Source organism: Pleurodeles waltl, chromosome 5, assembly GCF_031143425.1.
Source record: "Pleurodeles waltl isolate 20211129_DDA chromosome 5, aPleWal1.hap1.20221129, whole genome shotgun sequence".
Lineage (NCBI taxonomy): Eukaryota > Metazoa > Chordata > Amphibia > Caudata > Salamandridae > Pleurodeles > Pleurodeles waltl.
Genome location: NC_090444.1, coordinates 575,136,031 through 575,156,874, shown reverse-complemented (window position 1 = coordinate 575,156,874; position 20,844 = coordinate 575,136,031). Strand labels below are relative to the sequence as shown.

Below are 20,844 nucleotides of genomic sequence, written 5' to 3'. Positions count from 1 at the left end.
AATTCCCTCAGATTTTCTACCGCACGTCGTGTGAAGGGAGTCTCCCTGAGCTCTGCTCAGTTTTTTTCCTATTTTCTGACTGAAGATTGTTTTTTCTCTCAGGAAACTAGTTACAACTTTACTATGTCTGAAAAGGCAAAGAAGGGTCTGTTCAGAGACTGTGACAACTGTGGGAAGAAGAGACTACATATTGATGACCCCCACAAGAAGTGTATTTACTGCCTTCATCCAGACCATAAGGTGAGAGACTGCAAAATCTGTCGCACCTTTAGTCAAAAAACCCTCAAAGACCGAGAGGGTAGACTTCTCTTATGGCTGCAAAAACAGAAAGCCTTAGAGCATCCTTCATCAGACAGCGAAGAGTCACCACAAACTTCTCGCCCTCAGAAAAGAACAGGTGAGAGAGATAGAGGTGCGGATGAACCACCAAGAAAAATGCACAAAAAGACTAAACAAGTCTTAACTGAAGAGGCAGTTAAACATGGACCAAAAAAGGTTCATTCAGAACCTACTACGCCGTTACACCGGAAAAGCACCTCAAAGAAACCATCCCTGTCTCTGTCACCACAAAAAGAGTCAGAAAAACTCTTTTTGGTGAAAAAACAACCGTCGACGACCGCCCCGTCGACGACAGTGTCGACGGTAACAGCGACCACGGTATCGTCGACGTTCACAACACCATCCTCACCGATGATTATGACGTCGTCGCCTTTGTCATCGACGACGATTATTACTGCAAAAATCTTCAAAAGAGCTTCGTCGGCAACCACATCGTCGACAGCGGAGGCCTCCTGGGTTCACAAATCATCCAGGGCACTCCCATCTACGCAAACTACGTCGGCGAAGCGACCGTCGTCGCTCAAATACCCGTCGACGAAGGGACCGTCGACTAAGGAAAAGACGCAGTCATGGACGGAAGCGTCGACGAGAGACCCGTCGACGAGAGACCCGTCGACGACAGTACAGTTGACGACAGTACCGTCGACGAGGGAGCCGTCGACGAGGGAACCGTCGACGAGGGAACCGTCGACGAGGGAACCGTCGACGACGGAACCGTCGACGATGGATCTTACGATCACCACAGCATTAACAGTTTACAAACCTTTGGACATTTCATCAGCTCATTCCTCATACCATCATGAGGACTCCACCAGATTCTTACCCCTTTCCCTTATTAATGTAGGGGACAAGCCATCTGACATTTTGCCGATGCATACATCACCAAGTAAGGTGCTGCCATACCCACCGCAACATCTTTTAGACGATGAGGATGATGATGTTCAAGGCATGTTTGGGGCAGCTAGTAGCCCGTCCCAACTAAATGTCAAATGTCAAGAGTTTGATGAAGAAGAGGATCAACATTACCAGCATAGTTATGCTTCAACATCTTATCCAAACCAACCATCGCCTCTAGCTATGCCTAGCACATTAGTGACAGATTTACAACATATGTTGAAGGACTACTATAAAAGGTTCCCACCGTCAACTCAGTCCACGCCACCTAGACCTCAGAGTTACCAGCAAGCTCAAACTACTAATGTTTCCGAAACGCCACAGGCTAGTAGACCTGTAACTAGCCAAGCTCCGGAAGCTTACCTCTCGTCGGACGACGAAAGGGAAGAGGGCGAGCTAGCAGATTCAGCGGCTAGTGAATGGGACGACTATCTCGTTCCCACACCATCTCCACCTCCAGCAGCTCCAGTGGATTCTCCTCCAGAAGACATAGGAGGTTTCCATAATATCATAGAGAGAGCGGCGAAACGTTTTGGTCTGGAAATTGTTTCCCATGAAACTGAGTGTTTTTTGTATGACTTTAAAGAGCCATCAAAGAGATCTGTAAGAGCCATACCTATTGTGGATTTCTTGTGGCAGGAGGGTTTGAAGGCAATGAAAAACCCGGCAACAGTGCCTTCACAAATGCCAAGGCTAGAGAAAAAATACAAGGCCCCAGATGATTCTCCGGCCTGTTTAGTCTCACAACCGAAACCTGACTCGGTTATATCACAGGCGGCTCAACGACGATCCAAAAACCCCTCTACACCTATTGCGTCTCCCCCAGACAAAGAGGGAAGGAGACTAGACAATATCGGTAAGAAATTCTCCTCGGTTGCTGCAGTAACGGTCAAGGCGGCAAATTCCCTCGCCATCCTGGGAAGGTACGATCGGCAGATGTGGGCAGACATGTCCGTTTTTGTAGATTCACTGCCAGAAGATATCAAGGTGGAAGCTAAAAAGGTCTTGCAGGAGGGAGAAAGGGTTTCCGCAGAGATAATAGACAGTGCAATAGATATTTCCCTCACTGGCTTTCGACAATTAGCTGGAGCAGCAGTCCTGCGCAGACAAGGGTGGCTTAAAGCTACTTCATTCAGACCAGAAGTCCAGACTCGTGTTCTCGACATGCCCTTCGATGGAGAGAGTTTGTTTGGCAAACATGTCGATGATATGCTGCAGGCTATCAAGACGGATACCGATACGGCAAAATCCCTAGGTACCCTGCAATATAAAAAACTACCTTTTCGTGGAGCAAGGGGTAGAGGTAATTACTCCTTTCGAGGTGGATACCAACAATACAGGTCACAATATACATCTTCCTCCACAGGACCAGGACATCAGCACCATCAACAACAGCAGCATTATCGATTACCACCAGCCGCAGCTTACAAACATCCGGCTAGAGGAAGAGGAGCTGCCCGAGCAAGAGATACAGGCAGAAAGCAATGACCAGCGGATAATCTCAACACCTCCCCAATCAATATTGAAGGTCGGAGGTCGCATCAATTCTTATTTCCCCAAGTGGAAGGCTATAACATCGGACAGATGGGTACTAGATGTGGTGACCAGAGGTCATACTCTGGAATTCATCCAAACACCACCGAGTGTCCCTCCATCGGGTACACCGCCTCTGAGGTTGAGCCAACTTCTCAGGGAAGTAAGGATAATGCTAACAAAAGGAGCAATAGAACCAGTCCCTTTATCTCAAAGGAACAAGGGATTCTATTCCCGGTTTTTCCTTCTCAAGAAACCCTCAGGAGACTGGCGCCCCATCCTGGACTTGAGAGCACTAAACAAGTTTCTAAAGAAACAATCGTTCAGGATGGTAACGTTGCAGGATGTCCTGCGTCTCCTAAACACGGGCGATTGGATGGCATCCCTAGACCTCCAGGATGCTTATTTTCATATCCCCATATATCGCAACCATCGCAAATTTTTAAGGTTCAGGGTAGGAAGTATGCACCTCCAATTCCGGGTTCTACCATTCGGTCTCAAATCAGCCCCCAGAATCTTCACAAAAATGCTAGCTCCAGTAGCAGCACATCTTCGCCAGGCAGGTATCCAGGTCTTCCCTTACCTGGACGACTGGCTTATAAAGGCACCCTCAAAATTACAAGTAACAAATCATATTTCCTATTGCCTTCATTTGTTACACAGCCTGGGGTTTGTAGTCAACTACCAGAAATCTCAGATATACCCCAAACAAGAATTGAGTTTCTTGGGAGCAATTTTGGACACAGTACGCAGCAAAGCGTACCCATCACACGAGAGGAAACAAAAGTTAACCTCGTTGGCAAACAACCTATCCAGAAAAAAGTTCGTTTCAGTCCGCATCTACAAATCATTGCTCGGAATGATATCATCGTGCATTCCGCTAGTCCCAGATTGCAGGCTCCATATGCGACCCCTGCAAGCACAATTGGACATACAATGGACACAGGTCCTCGGCTCCTTCGAAGACAAGATTCGCATAACGCCTCTAATGAAGAACACTATGAGGTGGTGGGCGACTCCAACCAATTTCTCAAAAGGGCTGTCTTTTCTTCTTCAAACACCAAGTTACATAGTAACAACGGATGCCTCTCTCGAAGGATGGGGTGCACATTGCCAGGACCTGCAAATCAGCGGAATCTGGAATCAGCAAGAGAGCCAGCTCCACATCAATTATCTAGAACTCAAAGCAATACACTTAGCTCTAAAAGCTTTCTTGCCAAAGATACAATGTTCAAGCGTCTTAATCCGGACGGACAACATGACCAGCATGTTTTATCTAAACAAGCAAGGAGGCACAAGGTCCCTACAACTCTCGCAGCTAGCCCAACAAATTTGGACATGGGCCATCAAACACAATATTTCACTAAAAGCGGAGCATGTGCCAGGACAGATCAATGTTCTAGCAGACACCTTGAGCAGGACAGTAATTCCTTATCACGAGTGGGAGCTAGACCAGAAAACTCTCAATGGCCTGTTTCTATTATGGGGCAAACCAAACTTAGACCTATTTGCCACTCTCGAGAACAAGAAATGCCAGTTCTACGCAAGTTGGCTTCCCCAAAAAGATTCGTGGGGGAATGCGTTTTCGATGAGATGGTCAGGAGTTTATGCCTACGCTTTTCCTCCGATCCCGCTCATTCCGAGAGTCATCAGAAAAATGAAGACGGAGGGGTGTCGACTTCTACTCATAGCTCCCAGATGGCCCAGACAAATATGGTATACGGAGCTCCTCATGCTCTCCGAACGACCACATCTACCACTCAGACAGAGTCCGACTCTTTTAACGATGCACCAGGGACAAGTCACACACCCACATCCGTCGTCTCTTCATTTGTCGGCTTGGCTCCTGAACACAATGAATACTTAAATCTCAAAATCTCCCCAGAGTGTAGAGACATCTTAGCAAAAGCTAGAGCTGACACTACCAACAAAACCTATAGACTTAAATGGAAACGGTTTTGTGTTTGGTGTGCAGCGGAAAATATACATCCTTTATCTTCTACTCCGGAACAGATACTTCCATATCTCCTGCTCCTGGCAAAATCAGGACTTGCATATTCTTCCATACGGGTACATCTGGCAGCAATCTCCAGATACCGCAGATCACCAGATAGACTCTCTTTGTGTTCCACAAGAATTGTCAAACAATTTATGAAGGGCCTTTTTCGGGTCTTCCCGCCAATTAGGAAACCCCCGCCTCTATGGTCATTGAATGTTGTGTTGATGCAACTCATGAAAGCTCCTTTTGAGCCGATCCACAAGGCTGACCTAAAATTCCTGGCATGGAAAACAGCGTTACTGTTAGCTCTTACTTCGGCAAAGAGAGTCAGTGACATTCAGGCTTTCACCATCAAACAGCCGTTCCTCCAGTTTACAAACTCAGGTGTCACCCTGCGGACAAATCCTAAATTCATTCCGAAAGTTCCCTCAACATTTCATTTAAATGAACCAGTCATCTTAAAAACCTTTTTTCCAAATCCGCAAACAGTGGCGGAAAGAACATTACATTCTCTCGATATTAAAAGATGTTTAAAGTTTTATCTACAGAAAACTCACGCCATCCGCCAGTCGGATCAATTATTTGTAGCGTTCGGCGGAACAAAGAAGGGACACGCGGTGTCCAAACAAACTTTAGCAAGATGGATTGGCCTGGCGATTCAATTCTGCCATTCAAAAGCAGGAAAGCCGCTCCACACCAAGGTGAGAGCCCACTCTACAAGATCGGTAGCCACTTCAGCGGCACTCTTTGCAGGTGTACCACTACATAGCATCTGTAGAGCAGCAACATGGTCCAGCCAACACACATTTACAAGACATTACTGTTTAGAGGAGACAAACCAGGTCGATACAGCAGTGGGACAAGCAGTGCTGAGGCATCTATTTCGTTAAGGTGAGCCTCTTACACATCCCACCACCACACTCGAGGTATGGTCATTAATGGTTCATTTTCTTCTACTGTTTAACGTGTCGTATTCTCCATAATAATAGCATAGACTGTGTCAGGATTTCTTGCCACACACATTTTATTGCTTTTATATTCGTATGTTTGTGAATATAAATATAATTATATGAAAGTGCATATTTAAAACTGAACTAATGTGAATCACATCACGTATAGAATTACGATGGAATTACAGTCAATGTAATTCAGTAAGTAAGAAAACATTACTGCTCGTTACTCGGATTCAAGCATGTGAATCTATGAAAGATCCAATGCTGGAGAAGAAAATTAGTTACTTACCTGTAACTGCAGTTCTCCAGTATTGGTATCTTTCATAGATTCACATGCGACCCACCCTCCTCCCCTCAGAGGCTCCCCTATTATACAGATATTAAACTTCACACTCCTAATAGAAAATCTGAGGGAATTCAGCCTCTGTTGGGAGTGTTTGGGAGGGGCTGAATCCTGATTGGTTGATACTCAAGTTTGGGTCTTTTCACAAAACAAAGTGGATAGACTGTAAAATACCTTATGAGGCCTACTTGGGCCTACTGGTTTTATTTTTACTGACTTACTGCTTTTTATATATTTAAATTTACCGTGAGGCTCCCACCTCGACGACGGGGATGATTCAAGCATGTGAATCTATGAAAGATACCAATACTGGAGAACTGCAGTTACAGGTAAGTAACTAATTTTCTTTCTGCTGCATCCCTTACCTTTAATTTGTCGTTTGTTTTATGTTATTTTTAGTATTCTGAAGATATGAAACATAAGACTACGCTTTTGGAACTCCAGAAAATGTTTACCCATTTGATGGTAAGATTGGTCTTAACACAATTGAAATAATGTTTATCATGATTATTTATCTTTCCATTTTGTTAAATTTAAATGCCATTTAGCAAGTGTATCCTTCGTAGAAGTGTTAGGTGCAGGAGCTATTGTATTTCCCGTAGCGTTCTTTGCAAATAGGGCTGCAGAGCTTTCAGCATTTTTTTAAAGAATGATTGTCTCATCGCTTGCACACACTTAAAGAATATTCCCCATATTAACATTTGACTTAAAGTTTACATGTATTCCATTATAGTTCTTTTGGAAACGGCGCATGTCATCACTTAATTTAGAGTTAAGTCATTCATGCTGCTCTCTGTATGGGCCTCCACTATAAAGATTTTATTTTTTTCAGAAAACATGAAGAAATATTTTCATAGCTAAATTTGCCAATTAACTATGCACATGTCACCAGCTGTCAGTGTTAAGCGTGCTGTTGCCACAGGTGCCGTTTTATATTGTCTTGTGTGCTTTATTCAAAACTATGTTTGCTGAACTTTTCACTATAATTCACTTCAGAGATTGCACACTTTAAGTGTAGAATTTTCTTTTAAATGAGAAGCATTACCTTCCGTTTTCCTCCATTGAAGAAGTTTCTCTATTGCTCTTCTAAAATTGGCCATGCTGATCCCTACTAATTAATAGTACTTTTGTAAGGTGTTGCCGGCAGATGTGTTAAAAAACGAGTTTGTTCTTCTACAGTCCAGAAAATATCTTGTTTGCGTGTAGATGCAATTGAGGCATCACATTCTTCTTTATGCACATTTAGCACTCGTCCACCGAACTACAATTCTGGTATGAGTGGGGATTCGGTTTCACTTTTCTTAATTTATTTTTCAGTGCCATTCTTATTCTTTCTTATATCTACTTTTATTACTTTAATGCACTTACTTCTTTACCACAGACTATATTATATGCAAGATACCATTCTTTGCATCTGTTAAAGTGAGACTCCACAGTAAAATGTGATATATATATATTTTTTTTCTTACTACTAATGGATACTTTTTTCGAATTTTTTTTCATGACATCATGTCTTTACCTTAGCAGCACTTTAGATCCATAAACGTTTCATAGCTGTGACTCGTAAACACCACCAGTTGGCATTGTACAACAACATTTATGGATTTATGAGGCTTCACAGGAAGTGACATAGCACTACTATATAAGGCCTTACCGTCACCTGTAATTTCAGTAGCTTTTTTCCCCCCGTTCTTTCACAAACACCATATCTGGAAATACTGAGATTTATATTCATTTTTTTGTTTTATTACATTATCGTTCAATTTTTTGGAGTTTGAGAATGTTACTGCCAATGTCTTTGAACTTTAATCCTTGCTCCAGTTGTCACTGACAACAATCTGTGACAACCCAGTCAGAAGGCTTCTGGTGCCTGGGTACATCACATAGCACAGCATCTTGTGACATGTACACCCAGATGCTCCCAAAAGTAATTTGATAGATCAACGTTAGTGATATTGTCTTTCTTGGACACCCTCTGAACAAAGGATGACATCCAGAAGCCTTTCATCTGAAAAACAGCAGAAGAAACCCCGAAAATATAAGAGAACCTCCTGTACCTTGAGAAGAACCAATAAGCATTGGCAAGAATGAGTGAAAAAATAGTCAGGACCCTAGAAGAGGAGTAAACCATATACTAAAACAGTGGAATGCGGAGTGAAGTCCCCCTCCCAATAAAATGGAGTTGTTAGAGGGAAGCTGGAAGAACTAGGGACCCCAAGAGGTGAGTACCTAAGTTACCTCCAGCGACCAGGAAAGCAGAAGTATGTACCTGGTCTTCCCAAGGACAAACAAGAGGACTTAGAAAAAGGATTGTGCAAGAACAGGACCAGACTAGGAGAAACCAAAGGTGGATTCTGGAATAAAAGGACCTGCAAAGGAAGAGGACAGAGTCCAGTCCACGATGGAGTGTCCAGTGGGGCAGGAGTCACTACCCACCCTTCTGTGAATGAAGATCCGGGTCGACAGGAAATGAAGATGGCCACCTGTGGAGCCCTGGAGCTGAAGAGGAGTCCTTGGAGCGGTGCAGATGGTGTCCCACGTTGGTTGTTGGATTGCAGATGGTCAATGGTTTAGGAGAGCCACTAACAAGCCTGGGCAAATGCAAGAAGAAGCAAAAGGAGAGTTGCAAGGCTGAAGGGGATCAGCAAGGCCCAGGGGACTCGACCCTTGGAGGGGAGCATAGTCTGACCCTCACCAGTCTGGAGAGCCAGCAGAAGCAGTGGGTTGCCACCAGACAACCCTCTGGACGCAGGCACAGTAAGTTCCAGTGAGGCCCAATCAGCACACCTGGAGAGGAGTCCCATGTCGCTGGAGCAGCAGAGAGGATACTATTCTTGGCAGGATGAAGTGCTGGAGGCCGGGGCTACTCTGAGCCTGAAGATCCCTTGGAGCAGGGGACAACCAGACTTGGTTGCTGCAAGAGTTGCGGTGCTCAGGGGTGCTGTCCTACAAGAAGAGGCAAGGGCTCACTGTCTTTCAAGTTGGACAGCGGGCAGAGAGGACCAAGGGGACCACTCAAGACCACCACCTGTAGTGAAGGATCTACACAGTTCCAGTGGAGAGCAGATCCACGCTTCTAGAGGGGTGCCTGCAGATGCAGGGGAGTGACTCCTTCACGTCAAGGGAGATACCTTCTTGCTTCTTGGTGCAGGCTGAAGTCTCGCCAACTCAAGAGAATGGAAAACCGGGGAAATGTTAAAGTTGCTGGAAGGAGCGGAGAAACTATGTTGCAAGGTGAGGTTGTCTCAGGAGTTGCAGTCTTGTCGGTTTCTGAAGAGTCCAGTTGCGTTTCCAGTGGCCTGAAGTAGAAATAAACGATGCAGTGGAGTCTTGCATGTTGAATCTGGGGACCCACCTGCAAGAGAGTCCCTAAATAGCCCTAAAAGAGGGATTGGTCACCTTGCACGGTGACCATCTATCAGGAGGGGTCTCTGACGTCACCTGCCTGCCCTGGCCACTCTTATGCTCCCAGGGGCCTCTGCACATTTTAGTTTCAAGATGGCAGAAGCACGTGGGCACCTGGAGGAGCTCTGGGCACAACCCCTGGGTTGGTGATGGACAGGAGAGTGGACACTCACCCTTCCTTTGTCCAGTTTCGCGCCAGAGCATGAACCGGGTGTCCCTGTGCTATTGCAAACCAGTTTATGCAGGGATGCCCTTCAAAGCAAACCAGTGGCTTGGGGAGGCTGCCCCTCTCAAGCTTTGTAACACCTTTTTCCAAAGGAGAGAGGATGTTACCTCCCTCTCCCAAAAGGAAATGCTTGGCTCTGCCTTCCCCTGCTTGAGCTGGTAAAGCAACAGGAGGGCAGAAACCCGTGTGAGGGGTGGAAGCAGCGCAGGCTTCCTGTTAAACCTCTAGAAGACTTTAGGAGCAATACTGGGGGAGTCCTCTAAGGAGCCCCCAGAGTGCATGGAATTATACAACCAATACTGGCAACAATATTGGAGTATGATTTGGACATGTTTGATACCAAACATGCCCAGGTTCGGCGTTACCACTATGTAGCTGGACACAGGTGGTGACCTGTGTTCAGCACAAGGGTTAAACTGATTCCCCGCACTTACGATGTCCATTGCAATGGAACTGGAGTTTGCAGGGGCACCGCTGCTCATACAGGGGTGCCCTCACTCACAGGGATCTGCACCCTGCCCTCTGTGCTAGGGGTACCATAGGGGTGACTGATAGTGACCTGGTGCAGTGACTAGTGGTGAAAGGGTGCATGCACCTTTTCACGTAGGCTGCAATGGCAGGCCTGCAGACACATTTTGCATGGGCTCCTATGGGTGGCACAATGCATGCTGCAACCCAGGGGGGGACCCCTGGTGTCGCAATGCCAGGGGTACCTAAGCACCATATACTAGGGACTTATAAAGGGGCACCAGTATGCCAACTGTGGATTGTACAAAATGTCCTAGGCAACCTAATTTAGAGGTAGAGAGCACAATTACTGGGGTCCTGGTTAGCAGGATCCCAATGAAAACAGTCTAAGCATACTGATAACAGGCAAAATGTGGGGGTAATCATGATAAAAAGAGGGTACTTCCCTACATGTGGCTGTAATAAAATACCTTTATTTTTGCAACACTGTGTGTTTTTTTCATGTGAGATAAGTTACTGTGTGACTACTGTGGTATTGTAAGTGTGTTACACTCCTCCTAGATAAGTCTTGGCTGCTCACCACAGCTACTACTAGAGAGCCCTGACTTTCTAGATAGAGTCGCACTAACTAATAAGGTTGCCTGGACCTAATATAAGGTGCAAACACCAAAGCTGTCCACCACATACCAGGCCATCTTCCTACAGCACCTAACCTTAGCCCTGGAACACAGTGACTGAACATGTGCTGTCTGGCAATCAAATTGCACAGCCCCTCAAAAATGTTTACCTTACTACCCTTCACCCAGCCATCCAGTGCCCTGTAAAAGTCACCCACAAAATCCCTCCAGGACTGGTGAAACAGTTTCCTACTGCCCCTGAATCTCAACCTTCACTCTTCTGAGGTGAAGCCATGTCTCTTGACAAGGGTCTCCTTCATGATGGGATACCTGAGCCTGTCTCCCCCATCTGGGGTCACTAGGGCATTCCTCCCATCACTGGGTGTAGGAAGCTGACTGTGTAAATACTATACCAAAGTAAGGAATAGTGTGCACAGGGTCCAATGGATCCCCAGAGGTTTTAAAGAGGCTAAAGTAGATAATACAAATGCTCTCTTTTGTGGTAGTGTGGTCAAGCAGTTTGGCTTGTTAGAGGTAGTGCTAAGCATTTGTTGTACATGCACAGTCAAAAAATGGACTAACTCCAGTCCAATGTTTATGTAAACTAGATACTTTATTACTTTTATTTTAGAACCAAAAGGATCTTTGTTGCATGTAAGATCTGATAGAGACTTCTAATTGCAGATGCCTTACCTTAGAATTTCCCCCAGGGTTCAGACAGGATCCGGAGATTTTTTCTTTGAGCAATACACTTGCACGTCTGTAGGTGGCGTCGGTGGACTCCGCGGGCAACGTTGACGTCGTAATCACTGTGATGACGTCAGGAGTAGTACATAGCCGGCGCGTCAGCACAGTGACATCAGTTCTTTTCTTTCCGCGCCACACGCTGATCCGGAGAGAACTACCCTGGTATCTTTTTGACCTACTTCGACTCTTTTCTTGTGTTTTTCGTGAGTTTTTTGCTGTGTTGAGGATGTCCCCAAAGACCTTCAAGCCGTGCGAGGACGATCACCGCATGATGTCGGTGACTTATCCGCATCGGGTCTGTTTGTGGTGATTGGAGCGCGACCACGACCGGATGTAGTGCTCAGAGTGTCAGGCCATGCACCCCAAGGCCTTGAGGGACCGGTCCCTCACGCTCATGGTGGCCCGGCACTCGACTCCGCATAGGTCCCGGTCTCACTTGAGAGGAAGGTCTTGAGACCGCTCGCAGAGCCCCCACCATTCTTCTTCCTCCAAGTCTTCGGGCACAGGTAAGAAGAAGAAGTTGAAGCGGTCCCGTTGCCCTTCGAATTCGCCCTGTCGCTCAGCTGATGCTACGCTGGAGGAGCATCGACTCTCGAGGCCTCCATCTTCGGAGCCTGCTTCTGGGTCTGCTCCTCACTTCCCCGAATTTCCAGCAGCTGGAGCAACCCCCACCCAATTAAAGGAGTTCTATGTGGCCATGCGCCTCATTTTTGGGTGGACTGACCCCGATATAGTGCCTTCGGGCTCAAGGGGTTCGGACGAGGGGCCTTCAGATTCTACGCTGGCCGCTTTGGCTCTGGCCCCCGAGGTCCACTCTGGATCCACTCGCAGATCCGCACTGATGCCGGTAGTACCACTTAGAGCTTCCCTGGCGCCAGTTCGATTGTCGACACTCCAGACATCGGTAGTGGCCATTATCGACGTCGACCCAATCCTTATCCCCTACGACTCTGATTGGCGTTGACCGCCGCCGATGTCTTCGATGGGGCCTACTCAACCCAGGTTGGATTTGGACCCTTTCTTATGAGTACAAATTCGGGGAAGGTCTGGAGGGGTCCCTGAACCCTTATGAATACCAGGATGACCCATCTTTGAACTGGGAACAGGAACTGGGCGAGGCCACTGGAGTGGACACTTTTCCAGACGGTGGCACGCGCTCTCCTCCTAACGTGGCTACACGGGTGGAACGACTAATGCTATGGTGGTCAGTAGGGCGGCTGAGGTCCTTGGCCTTGTGCTACCTACTGTAGAGGTTAGGACCAATCTCCAGACAGAGGTGCTTCAGCCAGGGGCTTCCACATCTGAGCCCCTTTTGCCATTCAAGTGAAGCTCTCAACGATGTCCCTTTGGGTACTTGGTCCAAACCCAATACAGGAGCTCCCTTGAACAGGACTATTTCACGCCGCCATTGGCCCACCCCAAACGATCCTAAATTCCTGTCCCAACACCCCACGCCTGAGAGTCTTGTAATCCAGGCTTGATTTTCCTCGGGCGCATTCCCTTTCGCACCTCCGGATAGGGAATCACAAAGGCTAGAACAATTTGGGAAGAAGATGAGTTCTTCTTCCATTCTCGCGCTGTGGTCCGTGAACACTTCATGCCTTTTGGGCCGCTATACCCACTCTCTGTGGGTTAAGGTCGCCAAGTTATGCCGCAGATACCGGAGGAGGCTTGTGCTGTCGTCTCCCAAGCTGTCAACGATGGGAGATGTAGGAAAATGCCACTGTTGGCATGGTTACCCCTACCGTTTTGCCTCTTGTTGATGCTAGTTATGATTGAAAGTGTGCTGGGACCCTGCTAACCAGGCCCCAGCACCAGTGTTCTTTCCCTAAACTGTACCTTTGTCTCAATAATTGGCACAACCCTGGCACACAGATAAGTCCCTTGTAAATGGTACCCCTGGAACCAAGGGCCCTGTTGCAAGGGAAGGTCTCTAAGGGCTGCAGCATGTTTTATGCTACCCTGGGGACCCCTCACTCAGAACATGCACACTGCCTCACAGCTTGTGTGTGCTGGTGGGGAGAAAAAGACTAAGTCGACATAGCACTCCTCTCAGAGTGGCATGGCCACTGCCTGTGGCATGGGTAAGTCACCCCTCTAGCAAGCCTTAAAGCCCTAAGGCAGAGTGCACTATACCACAGGTGAGGGCATAGCTTCATGAGCACTATGCCCCTACAGTGTCTAAGCCAATTCTTAGACATTGTAAGTGCAGGGTAGCCATAAAGAGTATATGGTCTGGGAGTTTGTCAAACATGAACTCCACAGTTCCATAATGGCTACACTGAATACTGGGATGGTTAGTATCAAACTTCTCAGCACAATAAACCCACACTGATGCCAGTGTGGGATTTATTGAGAAATGCACACACAAGTCATCTTAGAGATGCCCCTGTATACCAGTCCAACTACTAGTGCTAGGCTGACCAGTTTCTGTCAGCCTGCCACATCCAGGCGGGTTTCTGGCCACATGGGGTGAGTGCCTTTGTCACACTGTGGCCAGGAACAAAGCCTGTACTGGATGGAGGTGCTTCACACCTCCCCCTGCAGGAACTGTAACACCTGACAGTGAACCTCAAAGGCTCAAGCCTGGTGTTACAGCACCCCAGGGCACTCCAGCTAGTGGAGATGCCCGCTCCCCGGACGAGCCCCCACTTTTGGCGGCAAGTCGCAGTTAATGAGAAAAAACAGGAGGAGTCATCTACCAGTCAGGACAGCCCCAAAGGTGCCGTGAGCTGAGGTGACCCCTGCCTTTATAAATTCTTCATCTTGAGTTTGGAGGATTCCCCCAATAGGAATAGGGATGTGCCCACCTCCGTTCAGGGAGGAGGCACAAAGAGGGTTTAGCCACCCTCAAGGACACTAGCCATTGGCTACTGCCCCCGACCTAAACACACCCCTAAATTCAGTATTTAGGGGCAACCTTGAACCCAGCAAACCAGATTCCTGTAACCTGAAACAGGAAGAAGGCCGCTGACCTGAAAGCCCTGCAGAGACGACAGAGACAACAACTGACTTGGCCCCAGCCCTACCGGCCTGTCTCCAGACTCAAAGATCCTGTACAGCGTCCCATCCAGTGGGACCAGTGACCTCTGAGGACTCAGAAGACTACCCGGCAACTAAAGGACCAAGAAACTCCAGTGGACAGCGGCTCTATCCAAGAAAAAAAGAAACAACCATCTTTAAAGGGAATCCAGCCTCACTCCGGAAGCGTGAGTTTTCAACACTCTGCACCCGATGCCCCTGGCTCTTGTCCAGAAGAACCAACACTGCAGAGAGGACCCCAGGTGACTTCAAAGACGTGGACACCCTCAGACGACCTCCCTGCACCCCCACAGCGACGCCTGCAGAGGGAATCCGAAGGCTCCCCCTGACCATGACTGCCCGGTAACAAAGGAACCAGACGCCTGGAAGAAGCACTGCACCTCAGCCCCCAGGCCTGAGAGAAACCAACTACCATTGCAGGAGTGACCAGCAGACGGCCCTCATCCTTGCCCAGTTAGTGGCTGGCCCGCGAACCCCTCCTGTGCCCTGCCTGCATTGTCAGAGTGACCCCCGGGTCTCTCCATTGATTCCTATCTACAACCTGACACCTACTTTGCACACTGCACCCAGCCGCCCCTGTGCCGCTGAGGGTGTATTTTGTGTGTCTGATTGTGACCCCCTCCCCAGTGCTCTACAAAACCCACTAGGTCTGCTCCCCGAGGATGCAGGTACTTTCCTGCTAGCAGATTGGAACCGGAGCACCCCTATTCTCCGTAGGCGTGTATGCTATTTGGGCCCTACTTTGACCTCTGCACCTGACCGGCCCTGTGTTGCTGCTGCTGGGTGTCTGGGGTTGACTTGAACCCCCAACGGTGGGCTGCCTATGCCCCGGGGACTGAACTTGTAAGTGCTTTACTTACCTGAAAAACTACCCAATACTTACCTCCCCCAGGAACGGTTGATTTTTGCACAGTGTCCACTTTTAAACAAGCTCATTGCCATTTTTGCCAAAACTGTGTATATTACTGTTTCAATTAAAAGTTCCATATTTACCTATGCCAAGTACCTTACAATTTATGTACTTACTTGAATTCTGAATCTTGTGGTTCTAAAATAAATTTAAAAAAGAATATTTTTCTACATAAAAACCTATTGGCCTGGAGTAAGTCTTTGAGTGTGTTTTCTCATTTATTGCCTGTGTGTACACAATAAATGCTTAACACTACCCTCTGATAAGCCTACTGCTTGACCACACTACAACAAAATAGAGTATTAGTATTATCTAATTTTGCCACTATCAGACTCTAAGGGGAACCCTTGGACTCCGTGCACACTATCTCTCACTTTGAGATAGTATATACAGAGCCAACTTCTTACAGGAGAGATGCGGCAAAGTTCACAATAAGATGTTGGCTGGATACAACCAACTCTCTGGGCATATTAGTTGCTACGACAGTGTCCTTGAGACACCACGCCTGGTTGCATACTTCTGTTTTTTCGGGGAATGTCCAACAGTCTCTCATGGACTTGCCCTTTGATGGCTCCTGTCTCTTTGGAGACAAGGTGGACAAGGCCTTGGGGAGATTCAAGCACTCCCGGGATACAGCTCGGTCACTTGGCCTTTCCACTGCCCCTCGCTCCCAACAAGTCTGCCTTTTGCCCCTTTCGTGGCCACGGAAGGGGCTCCCTGTCACGTCCCCCACCCAGCCACCGTGCCACCCATGCTGTTCAGCCACTGCATGGCCGAGGACGCGGAATCCCACGTGGGACGGGGAACCAGAGGTCTGCCCAGTCCACTTCCCCAAGCCCCCCCCCCCCTGACTGCAGCCTCCAAACCCTCCTAGTCCGTCCCTTCACTCCAGCCAGTTTGCGGCAGGATACACCATCACCTGCCCCACTGGGAATCCATCACTACGGACAGGTGTGTTTTGCAGATCGTTCGAAAGGGCTATTCCCTTCCTTTAGAATCTACCCCACCAGCCATGTCTCCATCAATCAGCCAGGATTATCTGGCACTTCTCCGCCAGGAAGTTGCAGCTCTCTTGGCCGAGGGAGGCATAGAGAAGGTCCGTGTCCCAGAAGTAGGTTGTGGTTGTTATTCCCGCTACTTCTGGTGCCGACAAACGACAAGGGCTTATCCTAGACCTTCGGGACCTCAACTACTTCCTCAAGAAGAAGAAATTCAAAATGCTCATCTTGGCTCAGGTCCTGTCTGCCTTAGACCCAGGGGACTGGATGGTAGCGTTGGACTTGTAGGACGCTTATTTCCACATTCCCATCCTGCCCACAGACGTTACCTACGATTCGTGGTAGATCACGAGCCCTATCAGTTTACTGTGCTCCCCTTTGGCCTTTCCAGTGCCCCTCGGATGTTCACGAAAGTGATGGTTGTGGTTGCAGCTCATCTGCGCAGGTTAGGGGTCTCAGTCTTTCCCTACCTCGACGACTGGCTGTTGAAGGCGGAGTCGCCCCAGAAAGTAATCTCCCACCTTCAGACTGCGGGACGCCTCCTGCACATGATGGGGTTCACTATGAACGTGCCGAAGTCACACCTGACTCCCTCTTGGTCACTCCCTTTCATTGGAGCTGATCTGGACACAGTGCAGTTATGGGCTTATCCTCCCGAAAAAGCGAGTCCAAGATCTTCAGGCTATGATTCCGATCTTTCAGCCTCTGTCTTTGGTTTCGGTGAGACTGACTCTGAGACTGCTGGGCCTCATGGCCTCCTGCATCCTGCTAGTGACACATGCCAGATGGCATATGCAGGCTCTGCAGTGGGACTTGAACTTCCAGTGGGAGCAGCATCAGGGGAATCTCTCCGACATGGTCCAGATCTCGGAGGGGACTGCGAAAGACCTGCAGTGGTGGCTGTCAAATCCGAATTGGGTCCACAGCAGATCGCTCTCCCTTCCCCAGCCAGATCTATCCATGGTGACAGATACGTCGCTTCTGGGTTGGGGCAGCCACATGGGAGAGGCAGAGATATGAGGCTTCTGGTCTCTGGCGGAGTGTGGGCTCTACATAAATCTTCTGGAGCTCCGGGCGATCAAGCTTGCGTTGAAAGCATTTCTTCCCTCTCTCAAAGGGAAGGCACTGCAGGTCAGGTGTTCATGGACAATACTACGACCATGTGAAACTGCAACAAACAGGGCGGAGCAGGGTCCTGAACCCTCTGTCAGAAGGCACTACGCCTCTGGACATGGCTGGAACATCAGAACATTACCCTGGTGGTTCAACATCTGGCGGGCTGTCTGAACGTCAGAGCAGGCAAACTCAGACATTTATGCATATCCGATCACGAATGGCATCTCCATCTGGAGGTGGCGCAATTTTTCTTTCAGCAATGAGGAGACCATTGGTCAGATCTGTTCACCTCCACAGAGATCGCGCAATGTCAGCTGTTTTACGCGTTGGAGTTTCCAAGGCGGCACTCGCTCGGTGACGCTTTTCATCTCGAGTGGAACCCTGTCCTCCTTTATGCCTATACCATTTCTGCTCAGAGTTCTCAAGAAGATCAGGAACGACCGGGCCCAAGTCAACTTGGTGGCTCCAGACTGGGCATGGAGAGTATGGTATCCAGAGCTATTGAGCATCGCCACCGATCCTCCACTCACACTGCCTCTAAGGGCGGATCTTCTGTCGCAGCAACAGGGGATGGTTTGTCACCCGAACCTGACAGTCTCCGCCTTCATGAGATTGAGTGGCGGTAGTTGACGACCTTTGATCTTCACCTGAAGTCTGCGATGTTACCTTGGCAGCCAGGTGTCTCTCCACCAAAATGGTATACACCTGTCTTAAGCATAAATTTGTGGCATGGTGTACGAAACAAATCTGTTGATTCCCCTCTCTGCCCCTCTGTCTGAGTTTCTTTTGTTCATTCTTTTTTTGGCCTAGCAGGGCTCTGCTTTGGGCACCCTTAAAGGGGATTCATCTGCAATTTCAGCCTTTCTTAGGCTACCTGATCAGCCCTCACTCTTTAAATCTCCTATTGTCAATAGATGCCTTAAAGGTCTCATTCATTTATTTCCTCGCACTCCAATTATTATGCCTCAGTGGGACCTCAATCTTGTCCTTACTTCCTGAAAGTCTACTTCTTTTGATCCGATGCACAATTGCCCTTTACGGCTCCTCACTTTCAATACTGCCTTTCTTGTTGCCATCACTTCTGCTCACAGAGTGAGTGAGCTTCAGGTTCTTTCTTCCAAGCCTCCATTCTTGTCTGTGCACCCTGACAAAGTGGTGTTGCGCAGTAAGGCTTCCTTCCTTCCCAAGGTTGTTATGCCTTTTCATGTAGGCCAGTCCATCAGCTTGCCTACTTTTTACGCCCCCCCCCCCCCAACATCATTTTCATGAGGAGGAGAGACTCCACTGTCTGGACCCAAAAAGAATATTGGTGTTCTATCTAAATCGCACTAAAGATTTCTGGGTCTACAATAAACTCTTTGTCGGGTATGTGGGTGTGAAGAAAAGGAAGGTGGTGCAAAAACGTACCATCTCTCGATGTGTACTTCTTTGTTTCAAGATGTGCTACGCTTTGGCCAAGAAGCAACCCCCTAGGGCTTGCATGCTCATTCCACCAGAGGAACTGCTGCTTCCACTGCGTTAGTTTGTGGAGTTCCTGTCCTGGATATCTGCCAGGTAGCTACGTGGGAATCCCTGCACGTTTGCTAAATATTGCTGCCTGGAAAGTCAGGACTGTAGGGACGGCTACTTCGGTCGTTCGGTCCTGCAGGCCTTTCTAGTATTATCCTGGTTCACAGCCCACTACCGAGGATGGCATTGCTTGGGTATCTATTCTAAGGTAAGGAATCTGCAACTGGAAGTCTCTATCAGATGAACAGGTTATTTACCTATGGTAACAAATTTTCTGGTAGAGACATATTCTAGTTGCAGATTCCTTACAGACCCACCCATCCTCCCCGCTTGCAAACTGATTTCTAGGGACAGGGAGTCCCCATTCAGGGCCTTGGCTCTGGCGCATCATTTTCAGTGTTCTTCATGCCTCTGCGCTTTTGCGTGGAAAGTCGCAAAAAGAAACTGCCATCACCGTGCAGAGGTAGTGGCTATATGTAGGAAGTTGGTTCTGTAAGAAAGTAAGAAAAAGTGTGCACAGAGTCCAAGGGTTCCCCTTAGAGGTAAGACAGTGGCAAAATTAGATAATTCTAATGCTCTATTTTGTGGTAGTGTGGTCGAGCAGTAGGCTTATCAGAGGGTAGTGTTAAGCACTTGTACACACACAGGCAATAAATGAGGAACACACACTCAGACTTACTCCAGGCCAATAGGTTTTTATATAGAAAAATATATTTTCTTAGTTTAATTTAAGAACCACAGGTTCAAGATTTGCAGTAAACACTTTACATGCAAGGTACTTCAATTAGATACTTTAGGAACTTTGAATAAAAGCAATATCATATACAGTCTTTGTAAAAATGTCAATAAGCTATTTTCAAAGTGGACCCTTAGTGAAAAAATCAAAAGTTCCTGGGGGAGGTAAGTAAAGGTTAGATTAGGAGGTAAGTAAAACACTTACAAGTCTCAGTTCTGGGGCATAGGCAGCCCACCGTTGGTGGTTCAAGGCAACCCCAAAGTTACCACACCAGCTCAGGGCTGGTCAGGTGCAGAGGTCAAAGAGGTGCCCAAAACACATAGGTGCCTATGGAGAAAAGGGGTGTTCTGGTTCCAGTCTGCCAGCAGGTAAGTACCTGCGTCCTCGGGGGCAAACCAGGGGGGGTTTGTAGAGCACTGGGAGGACACAAGTAGGCAGACAAAACACACCCTCAGTGGCACAGGGGCGGACGGGTGCAGTGTGCAAAGCAGGTGTCAGGTTTAGTATTGATTTCAATGGAGGGGCCCGGGGGTCACTCTAGCGGTGCAGGCCGGCACAGGGGAGGCTTCCCGGGACAGCCACCACCTGGGCTAGGCAGAGGGTCGCCTGGGGGGGGGGGTGGGGGGGGTCACTCCTGCGCTGAAGTTTGGTTCCTTCAGATCCTGGGGGCTGCGGGTGCAGTGCTGGTTCCAGGCATCGGGTCCCTTGTTACAGGCAGTCGCGGTCAGGGGGAGCCTCCGGATTCTCTATGCAGGCGTCGCTGTGGGGATTCAGGGGGGTCGTCTCTGGCTACTCACGGGCCCGCAGTCGCCGGGGAGTCCTCCCTGTGGTGTTTATTCTCTGGATCGCGAGCCGCAGGCATTGGGTGCAGTGTGTGAAGTCTCATGCTTCCGGCGGGAAACGTGTGGTCTTTGAAAGTTGCTTCTTTGTTGCAAAGAAGTAGCTGGTTTTCAGCAGGGCCGCTGCTGACAGGAGTTTCTTGGTCCTTTAGTCCAGGACAGTCCTCTGA

General features: G+C 48.3%; 1 protein-coding gene across 2 annotated transcripts in view; it reads left to right on the top strand.

The window, feature by feature from the left end:
- The window catches only part of USP34 (ubiquitin specific peptidase 34), a 1,940,069-nt gene that overhangs the window by 933,847 nt on the left and 985,378 nt on the right, over positions 1-20,844 (top strand). For both annotated transcript variants that reach the window (XM_069234398.1, XM_069234397.1), the window contains one exon: positions 6,461-6,526. In XM_069234398.1, the coding sequence (XP_069090499.1) occupies positions 6,461-6,526 (66 nt within the window). The remainder of the gene's footprint in view (positions 1-6,460; positions 6,527-20,844) is intronic.